Genomic DNA, 19344 nt, shown 5'->3' with positions numbered 1-19344 from the left:
GTGAACCCCTGAATTTAAGTTGAATGAGGAATCTCCTGTTGCTCCAGTCTGGATCTGTTTCCCAGATTTACCCTTGCATTTGTTTGATAAGCGTATTCATTTTGCTCTCGCTAAAATTGTGGGTAAGCCGGTGAAAATGGGTGACCACACAGCCAATGCTTCTAGATGTGCTTTTGCTAGAGTTTGTGTGGAGATTAATGTTTTGGAGCCCCTTATTCAAAAGGTTTGGGTTGGTTGGGGAGAACACACCCAGGAGATTGATGTTATATATGAGAAAATCCCCGCGTATTGGATTGATTGCAAGATGCTGGGACATGCGACTAGCGTGTGTTATTCTCATGGGAAGAACCCCAGGCCTTCTAGACCTAAGCAGGCTGATCCTCTGCATCAGTAGTCTGCTGCTCCTTCAGTCCAAACACCCCAAGGGGGTGCCACTCCTGTATTCCATCCGGGACCCCAGCCCCAGCTTCAAGAAATTGGTGACGGTCCCAGACGAAGAAGGAGGAGGCGGTCAGTGCGTCGGGGTCCTCCAGCTGGAGTTCCCCCGTCAGGTCCTTCTGGTTCACATCCTCTTGCTTCGAACTCTTTTGGAGTTCTTTCCTATTTGCAGGAGACAGAGGTAGGCTCTGAGGAGCTTGGATTAGGTGTTCCTGATCCCTCTCTCGGTTTGAGTTCTCATTAGAAGGCCCCTATTTCTGACCGCCCTGAGGTCACGGTGGCTGAGGACGATGAGGTGTTCCTTATTTGGATTGCGTGGATGACCTTGGATCTACACGCCCGGATGTGGTGATTGTGTTTGTCACCCCGGAGGTTTGTATTGAAAATCATAGCAGTCACTCGGTCCCATCCTTTCCTGCATCCCCTGCTGATGCCACTTCTATACTGGACTGAGTTGATTGCTCGACAGAGACCCTCCATTCTTGAGATGATTCCCAGTCACATGTCGGCTGATGATTCTGATCAGGAATTTGATCGACATTTTGTGTCTGGAGTTAGCTGTGGGTCGGAGTGTAGTATTCTGGACACTGACATGTCCAATCCCGTGAAAAGAACTTAGGATGATTGTCGGCGATCGCGTAAAAAGCGATCGGATCCTTCTTCCACCTGTTCCCCATGAATTGCTTAATCGGGAATATCCGGGGACTTCGGGGTTCGGAGTCCCAGCAGAGGCTTCATGCCTTTGTGAAGGAGAAACATATTAAGGTTTTGGCTGTTTTGGAGCCCATGATTGATCTGGATCAGAGATACATGACTCGCCGTTTGGGGTTTTCTGGAGTCATCTCTAATCTCTCCGGTCATATCTGGGTATTTTTTGCTGCTGATGTGAGGGCGGAGTGTGCTTTTGATCATGCTCAGTTCCTTCACATCAGAGTCTCTGCCTGTTTCTTGCCGACAGAGATATTTTGTTCTTTTGTCTATACTATATGTGATTATGTTCAGCATAGGGATCTTTGGGCTTCTTTGCTTTTGGTTAAGCCTGTTTTGGGCCCCTGGCTGGTTGGGGGCGACTTTAATGTCATCAGGGATGTGTCTGAGTGCTTGGGCTCCCGTGGTGGTAGGTTGCTACCCATGGAGGAGTTTAAAACTTTTATTCTTGATTCTGGCCTGATCGATGCAGGTTTTGAGGGGTCTTCGTTCACTTGGACGAATAAGACCATTTGGAAGCGGTTGGACAGAGTCTTGGTTTCTGTTGATTGGGGAGATCATTTCAGCTCGATTCGGGTTGAACTTCTCGCTCGTCCTGTTTCGAATCACTGTCCGCTTTTGGTTACCGCTCATGTTTTTCTCCCGTGGGCCGAGCTCGTTTCACTTCAAGCGTACGTGGGTTAGGCACCATGGTTTTTTGCAGACTGTGAGGCTTAATTGGAATCTACTTTGCCGTCTGAGCGGCATGCCTCGGCTTTTTCCCAAGATGAAGCGTCTCAAGCATCACCTCCGTTGGTGGAATCGGGATGTTTTTGGTAACATCTTTGATAGACTCACTGAGGCTGAGATGCCTAGTTCGTTCAGCTGAGGATGTCTGTGAGGCCGATCATTCTGACGCGAATTGGACTTCACTGTCTGATCGCAATGAGGATCTGGCCCATATCACCGCTATGGAGGCGGATTTTTAAAAACAGAAAGCGGCTTGCCATTGGCTTGAAGATGGTGAGCGGAACACCAGACTCTTCCATAATATGGTGAGGAAAAAGCGCGTGGCGAATAAAATTTTCCGCATATGGGAGAACGTGGTCTGCCTGACGTCTCAGGATTGATTTAGCAGTCTGGAGCCTTGTTTTTCCAGGATCTTCTTACCGGGGAGCCCTCTGCGCTCGATTGCCTTGATTTTTCGGGCTTTCCCTTGGTTATCTCTGCCGTGGAGAATGATGGCATTGCTCTGATTCCCTCTTTGGAGGAGGTCCGCGCCACCGTCTTCTCCATTCACCCTGATAGCGTTGCTGGTCCTGATGGTTTTTCTTCGGCGTTCTTTCAGCATTGCTGGGAGATTGTCCATCAGGATGTTTTTGGTGCTGTTCTTGATTTTTTCCAGGGTTCTCCTATGCCTCAGGGCTTTACCGCCACCACGATCACTCTGATTCCCAAAGTCGAGGGTGCACGTGCTTGGTCGGACTTCCATCCGATCAGTCTGTGCAATGTCACGAACAAAATCATCTTTAAGCTGTTGTACTCTCGGTTGAGGGATGTGGTGGAGAGACTTGTTTCCCCGAATCAGAGTGGCTTCGTTCCGGGTCGGATGATCTCTGATAATATTCTCCTTGCCCAGGAGCTCACTCACAGCATTACTCTCCCCACTCGTGGTGGTAATGTCATCTTGAAGTTGGATATGGCCAAGGCCTATAATAGGATCCAGTGGCATTTCCTCTTTGACGTTTTGAGACATTTTGGTTTTTCAGAGCATGTTGTGGCTTTGGTCTCGGCCTGTATTTCCCATTGTTATTTCTCTGTGAACATCAATGGCTCTCTATCATGGTTTTTTTGTTCCACTAGAGGCCTCTGGCAGGGCGATCCATTGTCTCCCCTTCTCGTCATTTTGGGGGCGGAGTATTTTTCTCGTGACCTTGACCGCCTCTACCTGCAGCATCATGCACTGAGGTATCGTTCTGATTGTTGTATTTTGATTTCCCACCTGGCTTACGCTGATGATGTCATTATTTTTGCCAGTGGTGGGTTTCGTGGTATGCAGCGCCTTGTTGATTTTCTGCATCACTACGAGAACTGTTCGGGGCAGCGTGTGAATGCTGCCAAGAGCTCTTTGATTTTGCCTCCGAGGTGCTCTGGGCGCCTCCGCTCCCGGCTTTTGAGCATCACCGGGTTCGCCTAGGGTCATCTGCCCCTCAAGTACCTCGGAGTTCCCCTTTATCGGGGTAATCGCACATGCTCCCTTTGTGAGCTTCTCCTACAGTCTGTTTGTAGGAAGTTAGAGGGTTGGGAGATTCGGACCCTCTCCCAGGGTAGCCGCATGACCCTGATACGTAGCGTGCTCCTCTCGATGACGATTTTTCTGTTTCAGGTGGTTCAGCTACCTCTGGCTGTCATGGAGAATCTTGATCGGGCCTTCAATGCCTTCCTCAGGGGTCGAGACCCTTAGAAAGGAAGTGGCACTGGGCTCGGTGGTCCCGGGCTTGCCTCCCCGTGCTTGAGGGGGGCCTTGGATTCCGCAGATTGAAAGATCTCGTGGAATGTTTTTCTATAAAATTATGGTTCAGATTTCGGCAGGGCTCCTCTCTATGGACGAGATTCCTTTTCCGGAAGTATTGCCGGCTAGATGCTCTTGCATGTGTCCTCGCCCTTGGTTCCATTTGGCATCGTCTCCTTAGGATCCGCACTCGTGCAGAGCCTGGCATTCGCTGGCGCGTTGGTCTTGGAGATGTATCCTTTTGGGATGACACTTGGCTCGGGTACGGTCCCTGTCCTCCCGGTGGGCGGTCCGCGAGGGCCGTGATGTCCGGATATCTCATTTTTTGTCTGAGGGGTCCTGGGATTTCTCCTTCGATTTCCGAGGAGATCATTTTGATTCCTGTTCTTTCGGGAGAGCCCGATATGGCACGCTGGCTCCATAGCTCTGATGGTGCTTTTTCAGCAAGATCTGTTTAGGAGCTGATCTCTCAACGTGCTTCGTCTTCTGATATCTTCCGCCCGTGTTGGGGGAGCTGGTTGAGGCCTACCATGTCGTTCTTCCTCTGGAGATTCTGGCATCAATGGCTCCCAGTTGATGAGGTCCTCCAGCGCTGGGGTTTTGCGTTAGCTCCGAGATGTCAGTGTTTTGATATGTACGAGACATTCACACACATATTCCTTCGCAGCCCGGTAGCTCGGTCTTTTTGGCGTTTCTTTGGCGCCGTTTTTCGGGTCCGTATTCCCGACACTAAGGATATCAGTTTGTTCCTCAGTGCGTGGAAAAGAGACTTGGTCTGGTCCCAGGATGGCCATGTGCGGGAGTTTCTCCCCTGCATCGTTCTGTGGTTCCTCTAGACCGCGGACGATGCTAGTACCGTCTTCTTCCCATATCTGGGGAGACGGTGAAGTACCGGATTTTGTCTTACCTGCGTCTCGCCTACTCTGCGCGTACTGTCAAGCCCAGAAATTGGCTTGGGTGTGTTTCATGTGGCGAGAACGATGGGTATTTTGGTTGCTCTCCACAAATTACATAGGACGGCGATTGTTCGCTGGCTGCGACCGCCGTCCTGGTGCTTCAAGCTTAATGTGGATGGGAGCTCGCGTGGTATATCTGGGGACTCTGCTGCTGGTTACGTTGTTCGGGATGATTCTGGGAGGGTTGTGCTCTCATTCAGCTGAGTTCGAGCTGGGTCTTCTCTCCGGGCTGAGCTTTGGGCGGTTTGGAGGGGTCTTCTCCTTTGTTCCGATCATTCTTTTTTCCCTCTTTGGATCGAGATTGATTCTCTGAATTCTATTCAGCTCATTCGTTCCCGTCGATGTTGCTGGGGTCTTGATCACATTGTATCCAGAATTCTGGTCCTTTTGAGGGGGCGGTCTGTTCATATTTCGCATATATTCCGAGAGGGTAATTCGGTGACAGATGCGTTGGCGACGAGGGCCCATACCCTTAGGCACTTTACCTTAGAGTTAGGTCCTTCCCTCCCTAGGCACATTTCCATACTTGCTCGCTCGGATACCTCTGGGCTTCCCTACCTAAGATATAGATGTTCTTAGCTGTTTGCAGCCCTTCATTTAACCTGGATCCATTTCTTCGGTCTTTCTATATGTATATGTATATTTTTTTCTTTGCAGGTACTGCTATTTAGGGGGTTTCTCTTTTTCCCCGTTTTGCTCGTCTGGTGTGAGTGGGCTCAGACACTCGCACACTACATGTTTGGTCTTCTCGGGATTGGGTGGGCTCTTGCACTCACCCTATTGGTGCTTTTATTTGGTCCTCTCATATTCCCTGGAGGGCATCTTCGTCAGGATTTCACATACATATATCTACATACTGGTTTCGCACTTTGGCCGAATGTTATGGTCGCTCTGGATGACATGTCTCTGTGCTTATATTGGCCAGAGCTCCATTCATGTTGGGCTTTACATGATCTATATTTTGCGGTGTGTGTTTGTTCCCCGGGACGCAACATCCTCGCAGCTTGTTTCTTCAGGGTTCTATTCACATTAGGGCTTTTGACTTGGGCTGGATCGCGGTCTCCATTTTGTGTTTTGACTGCATTTGCATAGTGGCTTTCCAGTCGGACAATATTTTGTTCATGGGTTCTTGTACAGTTGGCAGAATCCTAATTTTGACAGATTGGACTTACCAGGGTGATGACAGATTGGGTTTACCAGGGTGATGGCTATGGGATGAGAATTTCTGCTTGGCTTCTATTTTCATCTCGCAGTCATCATTTTGTCTTCCTCAGCATGTGGGGTCATTAGCGCTGCTTATCTTTGTTTAGTTTTTGGCGCTCATTAGTAGTATTTTAGGGTTAGTTTTGCCTTTGTATTTACTTCCCTAGATTGCTTTGTTTTTACGTTTCTACTGCTTTAGCCTTTTTGAGGAGGTTTTGGTCTTATCCACCTCCTCTTTTAGGTTTTTTTCTGTATTTTGTTACTGTTTATTTTGGGGGTATATACAGGTAGGGGTCTGCCTAACCCTTCCCTACACCCCCCCCCCGCCCCCCCCCCCCCCCCCCCCCCGCATCCGGCGGTGTTTTCCGGAAAAAAAAACCCTAAACCCAAAAACCCTAAACCCTAACCCCTATACCCGAAACCCTGAAACCCCAAACCCTTTAACATCAAGGGTTCTGTCAAATGGAGGGGGAAGATAATTCATGTCTATAATTGATGATTACTCACGGAGGGTATGGATTTATATCTTGAAAAACAAAAATGAAGCACTTGAAAGATTCAAGCAGTGGCTGGTTTTGGTTGAGAACTAGTCAAACAAAAGGCTAAAGAAACTCAGAACAGACAATGGCTTAGAGTTTTGCTCAAAAGAATTCAATGACTTTTGCAAACACAAAGGTATATCAAGGCACTATACCGTCCCATACACCCCTCAGCAAAATGGACTGGCCGAGAAAATGAATAAAACTATCCTTGAAAGGGTAAGATGCATATTGGCACACTCAAGAGTTCCAAATAGTTTCTGGGCAGAAGCAGCAACCACGGTGTGTTATCTGATCAATAAGTCTCCCTCTGTCCCATTAGGATTCTTAACACCCATGGAAAAGTGGTCTCATGAACCGTCACTACTGGATGATCTAAGAGTCTTTGGTTGTGCTGCATATGCACATGTAAAGCAAGGAAAGCTAGAACCAAGAGCAATCAAATGAATCTTTCTAGGATATCCTGAAGGTGTCAAAGGCTACAAACTTTGGTCTATAGAACCAGGAAACCAAAGGACCATAATCAGTCGAGATTTTACTTTCAAAGAAGACAATTTTCCTTACAAAGATGCAACTCAAACTGATGAGTCCTTAGTAAGACAAGACTATCCAAATAACACAAAGTTTGAGGTGGAGCTATCTGATAATCCTCAACTGACCTCTTTAAAGGACACATCTGTTGACACTGAATTAGAAGGATACATGACACAGATAACCTGGAGCACTATCAGCTGGCAAGGGACAGAAGCAGGAGGGTCATTAAACCACCAAAAAGGTTAGGACATGCAGATCTTGTCTCCTATGAATTCTCAGTTGCATCACAAATAGGTGATGATGATCCAGCAAACTTAAAAGAAGCCATGAGTTCTGATGATAAAGAAAATTAGTACCAAGCTATGAAGATGGAAATGGACTCTTTGAAGAAGAACCATACCTGGGAATTGGTTACAAAACCTTACAACCAAAGGATAGTTGGATGTAAATGGATATTCAAAAGAAAGGAAGGTATACTTGGAGTTGAAAAACCAAGATACAAGGCTAGATTGGTTGCCAAGGGCTTTTCTCAGGTAGAAGGAATAGACTTTCAAGAAGTCTTTTCACCTGTGGTCAAACATAGATCGATAAGGACTTTACTGTCCCTAGCAGCTAAGGAAGACATGGAGCTTGAACAATTAGATGTAACTACAGCCTTCTTTCATGGTGAAATTGAGGAATAGATATACATGCAACAACCACCTATGTTTGAAGTCAAAAGGGAACCTCAACTTGTATGTATGTTAAAGAAATCACTCTATGGGCTTAAGCAAGCACCAAGGCAGTGGTACAAACGACTCGATGACTTCATGATAAGCCAAAATTCTCCAGAAACAATCATGACTGGTGCGTATATCACAAGATGCTAAAGTCACGAAGTACAATGTTCCTATTGCTCTATGTGGACGACATGATAATTGCTTGCTCAGACATGGAGGAAATCCTAGCACTAAAGGCAGATCTAAGTAGCGAATTTGAGATGAAAGATCTTGGACAAGCTAACTTGGCATGTAAATCAAAAGAAATAGACAGTCGAAGGAATTGGTCTTAATGCAACAAACATATGTGCTAAAAGTGCTGAATAGATTTGAAATGCAAAATGCCAAACCAGTGGCAGGCCCAATGGCTCTACATTTCAAACTATCATCACACCAAGCACCAAACTCGGAAGAGGATAGAGAATACATGGAAAAGGTCCTTATTCCAGTGCAGTAGGTAGCTTAATGTACCTAATGGTGTGCACTAGACCTGACCTTGCTTACGCAGTAAGTTTGGTAATTATATTTATGGCAAATCCTGGTGAAGAACACTGGAAATCAGTCACATGGATTTTAAGGTATCTTAACTCAGATTATGCTAGGAGTATTGACACTCGGAAGTCTCTAACATGCTACATATTCACCATCAATGGCACAACAATAAGTTGGAAAGCTAACTTACAGACAGTAGTAGCCCTTTCAACCACAGAAGATGAATATGTGGCAGTCACTGAAGCATTCAAAGAAGCTAAGTGGATGAAAGGTTTCATGGAAGAGCTTGGATACAAGCAAAAGACAGTAACTGTGTTCTGTGACAACCAGAGTGCCATACACCTCTCAAAGCATCAAGTTTTTCATGAGAAAACAAAGCATATAGATGTAAGGCTACATTTTGTGCGAAATGTGATTGAGTCTGGAGATGTTCAAGTCCTCAAGATTAGCACAAATGACAACCCGTCTGATATGTGCACCAAAGTCATAGGGACAAATAAATTTGAAACATGCAAAGATCTGGTCAATGTAACCAGATGCAAGCTGACTTAAGACAACAAGGCAGAAGGAGGTGCGTACACTGAAATTCTTGATTGCAGATAAGGTGGAGAATTGTAATATATCAGCAATCAAAAAAAATCCTTTTATAAAGCGGTTGGGAAAATCGGTTAAAACAACTATAAGTAGTTGGATAAGGGTGAAGGTTGAAGGCTTGCACTTGATCACCGAATATATTCTGGAACAAGCAGGTATAAAAGGGTGGAGTCATGCAAGGAAGATAGACACACATTATTCACCAGAAGAAATCGAACAAGGAGCAAGAAGCCATTCACACAAGGCACGAGAGTTTTTCTTTGAAATCCATAGAAGAGAATGGCTATGGATTGAGTGGTGATATTGTACTTAAAACTTGTTCATTTGTATACTGATTTAGATATAGTGGAAACACCTCCCGTGGATGTAGATCAGTTCTTGATAGAACCACGTAAATCTTGCGTGTCATTTCTCGTTCTTATTTTTGTTGGTTCGAAGCTACGGTTCTTAATTCAATTCCATTCAATCGTGAAGCTAATATACAAAGTACATTTAAGTTTTAAATAAAAGATTACAACAGAGGCAATTTGGAATCTCAGCTACCAGGATAGTTGATAGTACAAGCTCTGGGCATATCCTCCAAAATCTGGATAACTCTCTCTGATTGACCGTGGCTCTGGGGATGATATGCTGTACTGAATGCTAACCGTGTACGCAAGGCTCTGTGTAAACTCTTCCAAAATTTTGAAGTAAATCTAGGGTGACGATCAGACACAATCGACACAGGAACATCATGAAGTCTAACAATCTCTGCTATGTACTCTTCGACATACTGGTTCACGGAATACGTTGTCATGACTGGGAGAAAATGCGCTGACTTGGTCAACCGATCAACGATAACCCAAATAGAGTTATAGCCTTTCTGCGTTCTGGGAAGACCAATCACAAAGTCCATTGTAATGTGCTCCCATTTCCATTGAGGAATCGGCAATAACTGTAATGTCCTAGCAGGTTTCTGGTGTCGATTTTCAACTGCTGACAAGTTAGACACTGAGAAATAAACATGGAAATATCCTTCTTCATACCTGGCCACCAATAGAGTCTTCGAAGATCCTGATACATCTTGGTACTACCTGGATGTATCGAGTATGGCGCGGTATGTGCCTCTGTCAAGACGTCTCGCCGAATATCATCACCAGTAGGAATGCATATAAGGCCTCTGAATGTCATCAAACCATCTCTATTCATCCCAAACTCTGAATTACCTCTCTCCTCTACTTCTGTCTCTCATATCTGTTAACTGTGCATCATTGTCCTGCTCTCTACGGATCATGTCCATCAATGTAGCCCAAATGATCAATGCTAAAAAGCGAGCAATGGTTCCCGGTACTACCAAAGATATCTCCTCTCATTGCAAGTCTAACAACAATGGCTTTTGGATCATAGAACTCAAAGAAGAACTTGACTTACGGCTCAATGCATCCGCTACAATATTCGCCTTCCTAGGGTGGTAACTAATCGTCACATCATAATCCTTGACAAGCTCTAACCACCGTCTCTGCCGCATACTGAGTTCTTTCTGGGAAAACAAATACCTTAAACTCTTGTGGTCCGTGAAAATTTCACATTTTTCGCCATATAAATAGTGTCTTCAGATTTTCAGGGCGAAAACCACAACTGCCAGTTCCAGATCATGCATATGATAATTTTTCTCGTATTCTTTCAACTGACGAGAAGCATAAGCTATAACCTTTCCACGTTGCATCAGCACTGCACCAAGTCCCTTCTTCGACGTATCGATATAAATAACAAAGTCTTCTGTACCACTGGGTAGTGCAAGTACAGGAGCTGTCGACAACCTATCTTTCAACTCCTGGAATCTCCTTTGGCATTCATTGGACCACTCAAACTTCACAGTCTTCCTTGTCAGATTTGTTAACGGCATGACAATTTTGAAAAAGTCTGAAATAAAACGACGATAAAAACCCGCCAAACCAAGAAAACTGTGTACCTCTGATACAGTGATAGGAATAGGCCACTTCTGAATCGCCTCGATCTTTGCTGGATCAACAGCTAAACCATCCTTCGAGACAACATGGCCTAAGAAAGAAATCTGCTCAAACCAAAACTCACGTTTCTTCAACTTAGCATACAGCCTTTTCTCTCTCAACAACTGAAGAACAACTCTGAGGTGCTCTGCATGAAGCTCTCTGGTCTTGGAATAAATCAATATATCATCGATGAAAACAATGACAAAGCCATCCAAATACGGCTTGAACACCCGGTTCATAAGATCCATGAAGACTTGAGGAGCATTAGTCAGACCGAACGACAAAACAAGAAATTCGTAATGACCATACCTGGTCCGAAACACCGTCTTAGGGATATCAGACTCCCTAACTTTCAACTGGTAAAAGCCAGATCGCAGATCAATCTTTGAAAACATTGTAGCCCCCTGCAGTTGGTTAAAAAGGTTATCTATCCGTGGCAACGGATATTTATTCTTGATTGTCACTTTATTGATTTCCCTGTAATCAATACACAACCGCAAAGACCCGTCTTTCTTTTTGACGAAAAGAACCGGAGCTCCCCAAGGATGAAAAACTCAGCAAAATAAAGCCTTTATCTAATAAATCCTGCAACTACGTCTTCAATTCTTTCATTTCTGTCGGGGCCATTCTGTACGGAGCTTTGGAAATAGGAACCGTTCCGGGGGCTAGATCAATCACAAACTCTACATCTCTATCCGGCGGTAAACTCGGCACATCATCCTCAAATACATTAGGGAACTCTATCACAACATCAATATCATCAATATTCAACTTCACAATTTTATCCATATCAACAATCGAAGTCAAAAACCCATCACAACCTCTAAACAACAACTTCTTAGCCTCAAGACATTAAATAAAAGGAAGGACCAGCGAAGTACCTGCACTGGCGAGCAAACCTTCTTTATTTTCATCCTCTGCAAATTTCACCGTCTTGGCAACACAATCAATCACTGCACGGTAAGTTGATAGCCAATCCATACCAAGTATAATATCAAACGCAACCATCGGAATGACAATCAAATGGACATAAACCACTCGCTCATCAATTTGAACAGAACACGCATACAAAATAGACGTCGGGCATAACTGGAGGGGAAGAACAGAGGGAACTAAACCCAAAGATCTCAAAAATAGTTCAGACATAAAAGAATGAGTAGCACCTATATCAATCAATGTCGTAGCTACTCTGCTTGAAATTAAGATAGTGCTAGAGATCACAGAAGAATCAGGGTTTATACAATCCTTCGTCATGGTAAAGATGCGACCCTGCACCTTCTCTTTACTCGATCCTCTCGGACAGTCCTTGGCTATATGGCATGCAGTACCACATCTGTAACACGTATGAGTACCAAATCTGCACTCTCCCCTATGATGCCTACTGGACTTGGGACACAACGGCTTCTCTGGATCAGATGGAACAGTCGGTGCTTAAGAACTCGTCTCCATCTTGCCTTTCCCCTTGTAACTGTCCTTTCCTCTTTGGCTCGAACCTTGATCTCTTTGAGCAACAGCCTGCTGCCTCGCTTGTCTTTCTCTAGCAATATCTTTTTCATCTTGCTCGGCTAACAATGCTTTAGCCACAATCTCTTTAAATGTCACCGCCTTAGACATATTGATGTCCCTCCTGATCTCTGCTCAAAGTCCTCTAATAAAATGAACACCCTTGTCTTTGTCATTTGAGGCAATATATGGGGCAAACAGACAGCCCTATTGAAACTTCAAGATGTACTCGTCAACATTCATACTTCCCTGACGAAGCTCTAAAAACTCAGTCACCTTCCGAGCTCGAAGTGCATCTGGGAAATACTTGTCGTAGAAAAGATCCGTGAAATCTTGCCACTTCAATGCCGGAACATCAATACCTACCTTGGTAGCATTCCACCAAATATGTACAGCTTTGACTAGCATGAATACTGCAAAACCAACTCTGTCCTTGTCTTCATACTTGAAATGATCAAATATCGCCTCAAGTGCTTTAATCCACTCTACAGCCACCAATGGATCAGTGCTTCCTGCAAACTCAGGCAGATCCATCCTCTTAAAAGCTGTAAAGATGCCATCAGTCCCAACTGATTGAACCACTTGGTCTCTTCCTTGGCCTCTACCTTGACTTGAACCTTGCAAACGAAGCAACTGTTGAATCTGTTCACTGTGAACCTCGGCTTTCTCTTTCAGTAATTTGTCGAACTCGTCGACAACTCTCAATGAGGAACTATCCTCACCCTCTGAAGCTTTTCTGTTAGGAGGCATTAAATCCTACAATGTGCTCACATAATACGTATCAACTAATAACAATAAATAGATAAAGAAGAAGACATACCCGGACCGTTGAGAGTAGACGAAGTCATATGTATTGGTCCGAAGAACGTTGCTCTGATACCACTAAATGTAACACCCTCGACCGATTTCATAAAATAGCAGCGGAAATTTAAAAATTTTCTTAAAGGAAAGAAGGATTTAAATTTTCTTGACATAAATATAATTTCAATATATACAATCAAAAGTATATACATGATCAATAAAGTGTTGCACCAAAATACAAAATATCATTTTTGTATTGATCATGTCAAAATGCTAACAAAATATCTTCCTTCCATCTCTTGTACATATGACTTCGGCCCCAATCAATGTCTCGGCTCGTCACTCTTATCTGCATCACAAGAAATAACTGAAATGAGTATAAAACTCAGCAAGTGGAACTCTTACATAGCAATGTACATATATCATACTCTGTAAAACATAACTTTGAAACCATTAAATACCATCAAACTCTTGAAACATGGAATAACATAGTATAACATAATCCTAAAGATGGTATTTCTCTTTTCTCTTGTGGATTGATATTTAAATAGTATCTCTGTTTCTGTACCTATATCCCATCGATATAAATCGATTACTCTGTCGGGATATAAGCCTATGGTCGTTGATCAACTAATTGCATGCAATCTCTGACTATCTATTTATCAATCAAATAAAACATTTGAACTCTCTCTTGGGCATTAAAACAAACACTTTGAATACTCTTTTCTCTTGCATTTCCTTTTATACAATTGAGACATATAAAAGCCTCTAATATACAACAAAGTGTATCCATACATAACATAGATCAAATGGAAGGGAATAGCATAGTAAAACCATTGAAATATAATACATATACTTTCATGTGAGCACAAGAAATGAATTCCACTTACAACCAATGGAAAGCTTGATTCTAATCTGTTGGTACAATTCCTACAAAAATAAGCCATGTATTTCACCATCAACAACTCAATAATCCAACAACCATACCTTAAAATCCCTAAAACAACACAATCAAACATTCCATAAATTTCCCCAACACCACAATCCAACAATAACTAAACCACAAGCTTACCTTAGCACTTTAAACTCAAAATGATCTTGTTCTCACTTCAAAAACCCAACAAGAAGCTTGAATCAAAGGAACAAAGGAAATAAAATGAGAACCCTAGCTTCCCTTGAGCTGAAGAACCAAGAAGTGAAAGGAAAGAATGAGAGAAATGAGCCAAACCCTTGTATTATATCACTTAAACTCCAAAACACGACTTTACTGATCACGCACCACAGGTGTGCTACTCTTCTTACCGCGGGTGCGCTAGGCAGTCTGTACCACTTCCAAAAATTCGAAGAAAACGACCGCGGTTGCGCTGCATAATGGACCGCTGGTGCGGCATTGCTTCTACCCAACCACCGTGGGTGCGGTGTATTTCCTACCGCGGGTACGATCATCCTTCTGTCCAAACACCGTGGGTGCAGTCTCTTTCATGGCGCGGGTGCAGTGTCTCCTGAAGCCAACAATACTTTTTGCATCTAAAAAAATCGAATCGCAACGTCACTTCTCCTCATAATTTGGCAACGCTCTCAACAAGAAAGTTGCACCTCTATGTCTTATCTAACCACTCCAATTGGTCTCATACCAATCGGCTCAACATACAATTTATCATTAATTAAATCGCAACGACGCTACAACAAACTACACATCATCTATAACCAACAATACTATAAATCATAAATCGCCATTCTTAACATCAAAACTATGCTTAAACTTAACCAAGTAGTCAATAAACACAATTAATCTTAAATCATACCGTTCACCAAGATTGGATATTACACGACATTCTTATTTACTCGAAGAGTCATGAGGAGCAGAGTCAGGATTTGGGTACAGTTTTGCATGTCTTGCAAAGTCATAAGTAGTTTGAAAAATTCAGTAAGTGTGAATTCTGGTTGAAGAAAGTAGCATTTTTGGGACATATTATATCAAGCAGTGGCATTGAGATGGATCCAGCTAAAGTGGACGCAGTAAAAGAATGGGTTGAGCCGAAGAATGCATCATAGATTCGTAGTTTCCTAGGCTTGGCAGGACTACTACAGGAAATTTATTCAAGAGTTTTCCTCGATTGCAGTGCTACACACTTCATTGACCTAAAAAAATGCCAAATTTGTGTGGATTGAAGAATGTCAGAAGAGCTTTGATACTTTGAAGCAACCTCTTATCACAGCGCCAGTTTTTACCATGCCATCAGGGCAAGGCAATTTTGTGTTATACACCGATGCTTCTTAGTTCGGTTTAGGCGCAGTAGTGATGCAGCATGGTCAGCTTATAGCATATGCCTCCAGACAATTGAAATTGCATGAGAAGAACTACCGGACTCACGACCTCAAGTTAGTTGTCGTTGTCTTTGCGTTGAAGATATGGAGACATGAAATGCCAGATATTCACTGATCACCAGAGTGTCAAGTACTTCTTTACACAGAAAGAGTTGAACATGAGACAAAGACGATGGTTAGAGTTAGTAAAAGACTACGATTGTGAAATTAGCTACCATCCGGGGAAAGCTGATGTTGTGGCAGAAGCTTTGAGCAGGAAAGTAGCAGTCATAGCGCAGCTGTCAGCGCAGAGATCTCTTCAGTCAGAGATTCAGAGGTTTGGCCTAGAAGTTTATCCTAAGGGCAGATCTCCCAAGTTGTCTAATCTGACAGTCAATTCTTCTTTGCTATACCGAATCCGTATAGGTCAACCTTCAGATAAACAGTTACATAAATGGAGACTGAGGGATGAATCCAAAGGCAGTGTACTCTACGCAGTGTCCGATGGTATTGTGAGGTATAGAGGAAGGATGTGGGTGCCTAGTGTTGATTCAATCAGAGAGGATATTTTGACAGAGGCACATACGTCTCTGTATTCCATCCATCCAGTAGGTACCAAGATGTACAAGAACTTTTAGATGTTGTATTGGTGGTCAGGGATGAAGCGGAACATTCGTCGATTTGTATCTGAATGCCTTGCTTGTTAGCAAGTGAAAGCAGAGCATCAGAAGCCAGGAGGGATGCCTTAAGCCGCTCCATATCCCCGAGTGAAAATGAGAGAACATCACCATGGATTTTGTTGTTGGATTGCCGAGGTCAGCTAGAGGATCTAATGCCATTTGGGTTATAATGGATCGACTTAATTAATCGGCACACTTCTTGCACGGGATCCCAGCTTCTATTGTGTCTGACAGGGACCCGAGATTCACATCGTTCTTTTGGAAGAGTTTACATGCAGCTATAGGGACGAAGTTGCTATTCAATACAGCATTTCACCCTCAGACAGATGTCCAGTCTGAGCGAGTGATTCAGATATTGGAAGATTTTTTGCGAGCTTGTGTGATCGATTTCCATGAGAATTCGGAATCGAAACTACCCCTAGTGGAGTTTACCTACAACAACATTCAATCATCTATAGGTATGGCTCCCTACGAAGAACCGTATGGAAGGGAGTGCAGATCACCGATTCATTGGGACGAAGTAGGTGAGAGATCAGAAATTGGCCCAGAGATTGTTCAGCAGACTGCAGACGTGGTGGTCAAGATCCGAAACAGGATGAAGACTGCCCAGAGTCGCCAAAAGGGTTATGCTGAGAAGAGGAGAAGGGATCTCGAATTTTCCGTAGGAGATCACATATTCATGAAGATAGCACCTATGGAGGGTGTTATGAGGTTTGTGAAGAGAGGCAAGCTGAGTCCGATATTTACTGGGCCATTCAAAATTCTTGACAGAGTTGGGACACTTGCTTATTGTGTAGCTCTACCGCCGAATCTAGCTGGAGTACACAATGTATTCCATGTTTCGATGTTTAGGAAGTATATGGAAAATTCTTCTCATGTTTTGAGCTATGAGCCGTTGTATCTTACTCCAGATCTGTCATATGAAGAAAGACATGTCCGAATTGTAGACAGACAGGAGCGGAGACTTCGGAACAAAATGGCCAAGTTGGTCAAGTCCAGTGGCTGAATCAATCAGTGGAGCAGGCCCCTTGGGAGGCCGAAGCAAATATGAGAAGTCGCTACTCGGAATTGTTGGTAAGATTTAATTTCGAGGACGAAATTTATTTAAGTAGTGGAAGAATTGTAGAGCCCAAAATCAGTACACGTAAACCCATGCATTTATTAAATTGTTAAATTATTCATTTAATTTTAAAATGACCATTAACGATGTATGATTTATGATTTTGTATTATTTTAAATTATTACATGTTTATTTGATACACGTTAAAATGTTTTCTTGAGTTTTATGTTTCAGGCGAGTATTCGATACGGGATAGGAATAGGAGACCGGAGACGATTTAGGCGATGTATGAATAATGTGGTAATTTATTTCAAGTCAAGAAAATTAGTATTTTATTTATGAAATTTTAAACATTTTAAAACCTAATTTAATTTATTAGATGATTCTAACATTTATTTAACTATGTATTTTCAAATTAAAAAAATACTAATTTGAATTTACGGAATTTTAATCTTGAAATTTGGTACTTAATTATTTTATTAAATCTTTGAGTGAGATTAAATAACTATATTAGTATTATTTTATCACTAATTATTTAACTAAGCATGTCTTTAGCCCCTAATTAGTTAATTAAGTAATTTTTTTTACCTAAACTATTACACACTCCCACACACACACAACACACACACGTGTTGAATTTGAAGGCGCAAGGCTAGGGTTCTTGAGCCTTCTTTCAGCAGCCACCATTCCTTGCAAATTCATGTAGATTCACGTCCCTTTTCCGAGCAAGAATCGTGTATCAAGCATCTCCCGGACATCTCCCGCAATCCACCACGTCGGTATTCGTTATCTTCGAGCGTTAGACACAAAGGCATGTATAGTATTTCATTTTTGCATCGATCTTGTCGTAGTAAATATTTTGATTCATAATGCGTGCAAAAATCCGTATAAGTTATGCAAAGTTTGAGCGAAAATGTTTGAAACGATGTTGAACATGTTTTTAGATCTCAAAAACCGAATCTGATGTCATTTCGAATTCTAAGAATTTTCGGCCGGTTTTCTGGAAAACCTTTCAACATTTAAAATGTATTATTTTTTGATATATTCGATTTGACAGTAAATTCGTCATTTTCGGACAAGATACGAGTGAGTTATGATTTTTCTCGTGTGACTGCTCAAACTGTGTCAAAAATAGGTTCTTCTTGAGGGTATTCGAGTTGCAGGCTTCGTTGGAACTGGGCGGCGCCCGAGCAGTAAGATCTTACTGCCCAAGCGCCAGGCCTTCTGGACGGGTGGCGCTCGAACGATAAGATATTGTCGTCCGAGCGCCAGGCATTCTAGAAATTAAAAATATTTTGTTTTAGCATGTGCAGTAGTCGTCCAAGTGGGATGCATCGAAGCCCTCAACCCTTTGTAAGTATGTTCGTACGTGCAAAAAGAAAATGTTTTATGTTTTTGAGTTATTTGATTTGTCTTGTGACTAATTATGAACGGGTGTGGAACCCAGAAAACGTGTCCGGGGACCTCTCCACCCCGGTAAAGCATGACCGGGTTATGATAAAGATTGGGAAGCTGTAAAGCATGAACAGGGACCAATACACCCGGTAAAGCATAATCGTGGATCCTATGTATGTGGAAGTAGACGTTTGATCGAAAGGCTGTGTTGATCCCTGTCACCCCAGTACTGTGGTTTAGTCTGATCAGGCGCATTATGTTATGGGTCACTTGCTTTGAAACATATATCTACGCAAAATGATGATGATTATGTATGTTTAAGTATGTATGTTGCAAGCACGTTTATGAAAAATTTTATGAAATGATGGCATGTCTATATCTATGTAAGTATGCTCACAGTTTAAATATATATATTGGACTACTTTAAAATGCATGTGGATTTAATATTTATTACTTGTTATTCTAAGTTTATACATGTTGAGTCTTTAGACTCACTAGATTTGATCGATGCAGGTGAGGACGAGTTTGAGGAGAGGAGATGCGGAGACCAGTGAGATGGCTCGGACTGGGCGGATGACTAACTCGAGGACCGCTTGAGTTTTAAGGATTTTTATGCATGTTGAACTCATTTACTCTGATTTTTAACGAATTAATTTATGTCGTTTTAAACAAATACTTGTTGCAAGTTCGTTTACAATTCAAGTATTTAAACATGCATTTTATTTACAAGTGTATTTTGAGAGGTTGTTAATTAATTAGTTGAAGGATCGTTTGCTGGGCACTTTGAGGTGCATCAAACAAAGTTTCTCCAATGAGCTGCAATAGCTTGTGTTCTAATAATGTTAACACCGATGAATTAAATCGAATTTGGTTTTATAAAACCAAGCGGAAGAA

The 19344-nt window shown here is 42.7% G+C and overlaps 1 protein-coding gene across 1 annotated transcript; it reads left to right on the top strand.

Annotated features, from left to right (window-relative positions):
- The first annotated feature begins 1113 nt into the window (after nucleotides 1–1113).
- On the top strand, nucleotides 1114–1830 carry LOC140831475 (uncharacterized). Its single transcript, XM_073195230.1, has one exon. The coding sequence runs from the start codon at nucleotides 1114–1116 to the stop codon at nucleotides 1828–1830; it is 717 nt and encodes a 238-aa protein (XP_073051331.1).
- The last annotated feature ends 17514 nt before the right edge of the window (nucleotides 1831–19344 follow it).

Source organism: Primulina eburnea, chromosome 5 (assembly GCF_022965805.1).
Source record: "Primulina eburnea isolate SZY01 chromosome 5, ASM2296580v1, whole genome shotgun sequence".
NCBI classification, from domain to species: domain Eukaryota; kingdom Viridiplantae; phylum Streptophyta; class Magnoliopsida; order Lamiales; family Gesneriaceae; genus Primulina; species Primulina eburnea.
This window is presented reverse-complemented; position numbering and strand designations above follow the sequence as displayed.

Bases quoted from the DNA above. Each gene is read 5' to 3' on its own strand.
- LOC140831475 (XM_073195230.1), top strand. From the start codon at position 1,114: ATGAATTGCTTAATCGGGAATATCCGGGGACTTCGGGGTTCGGAGTCC.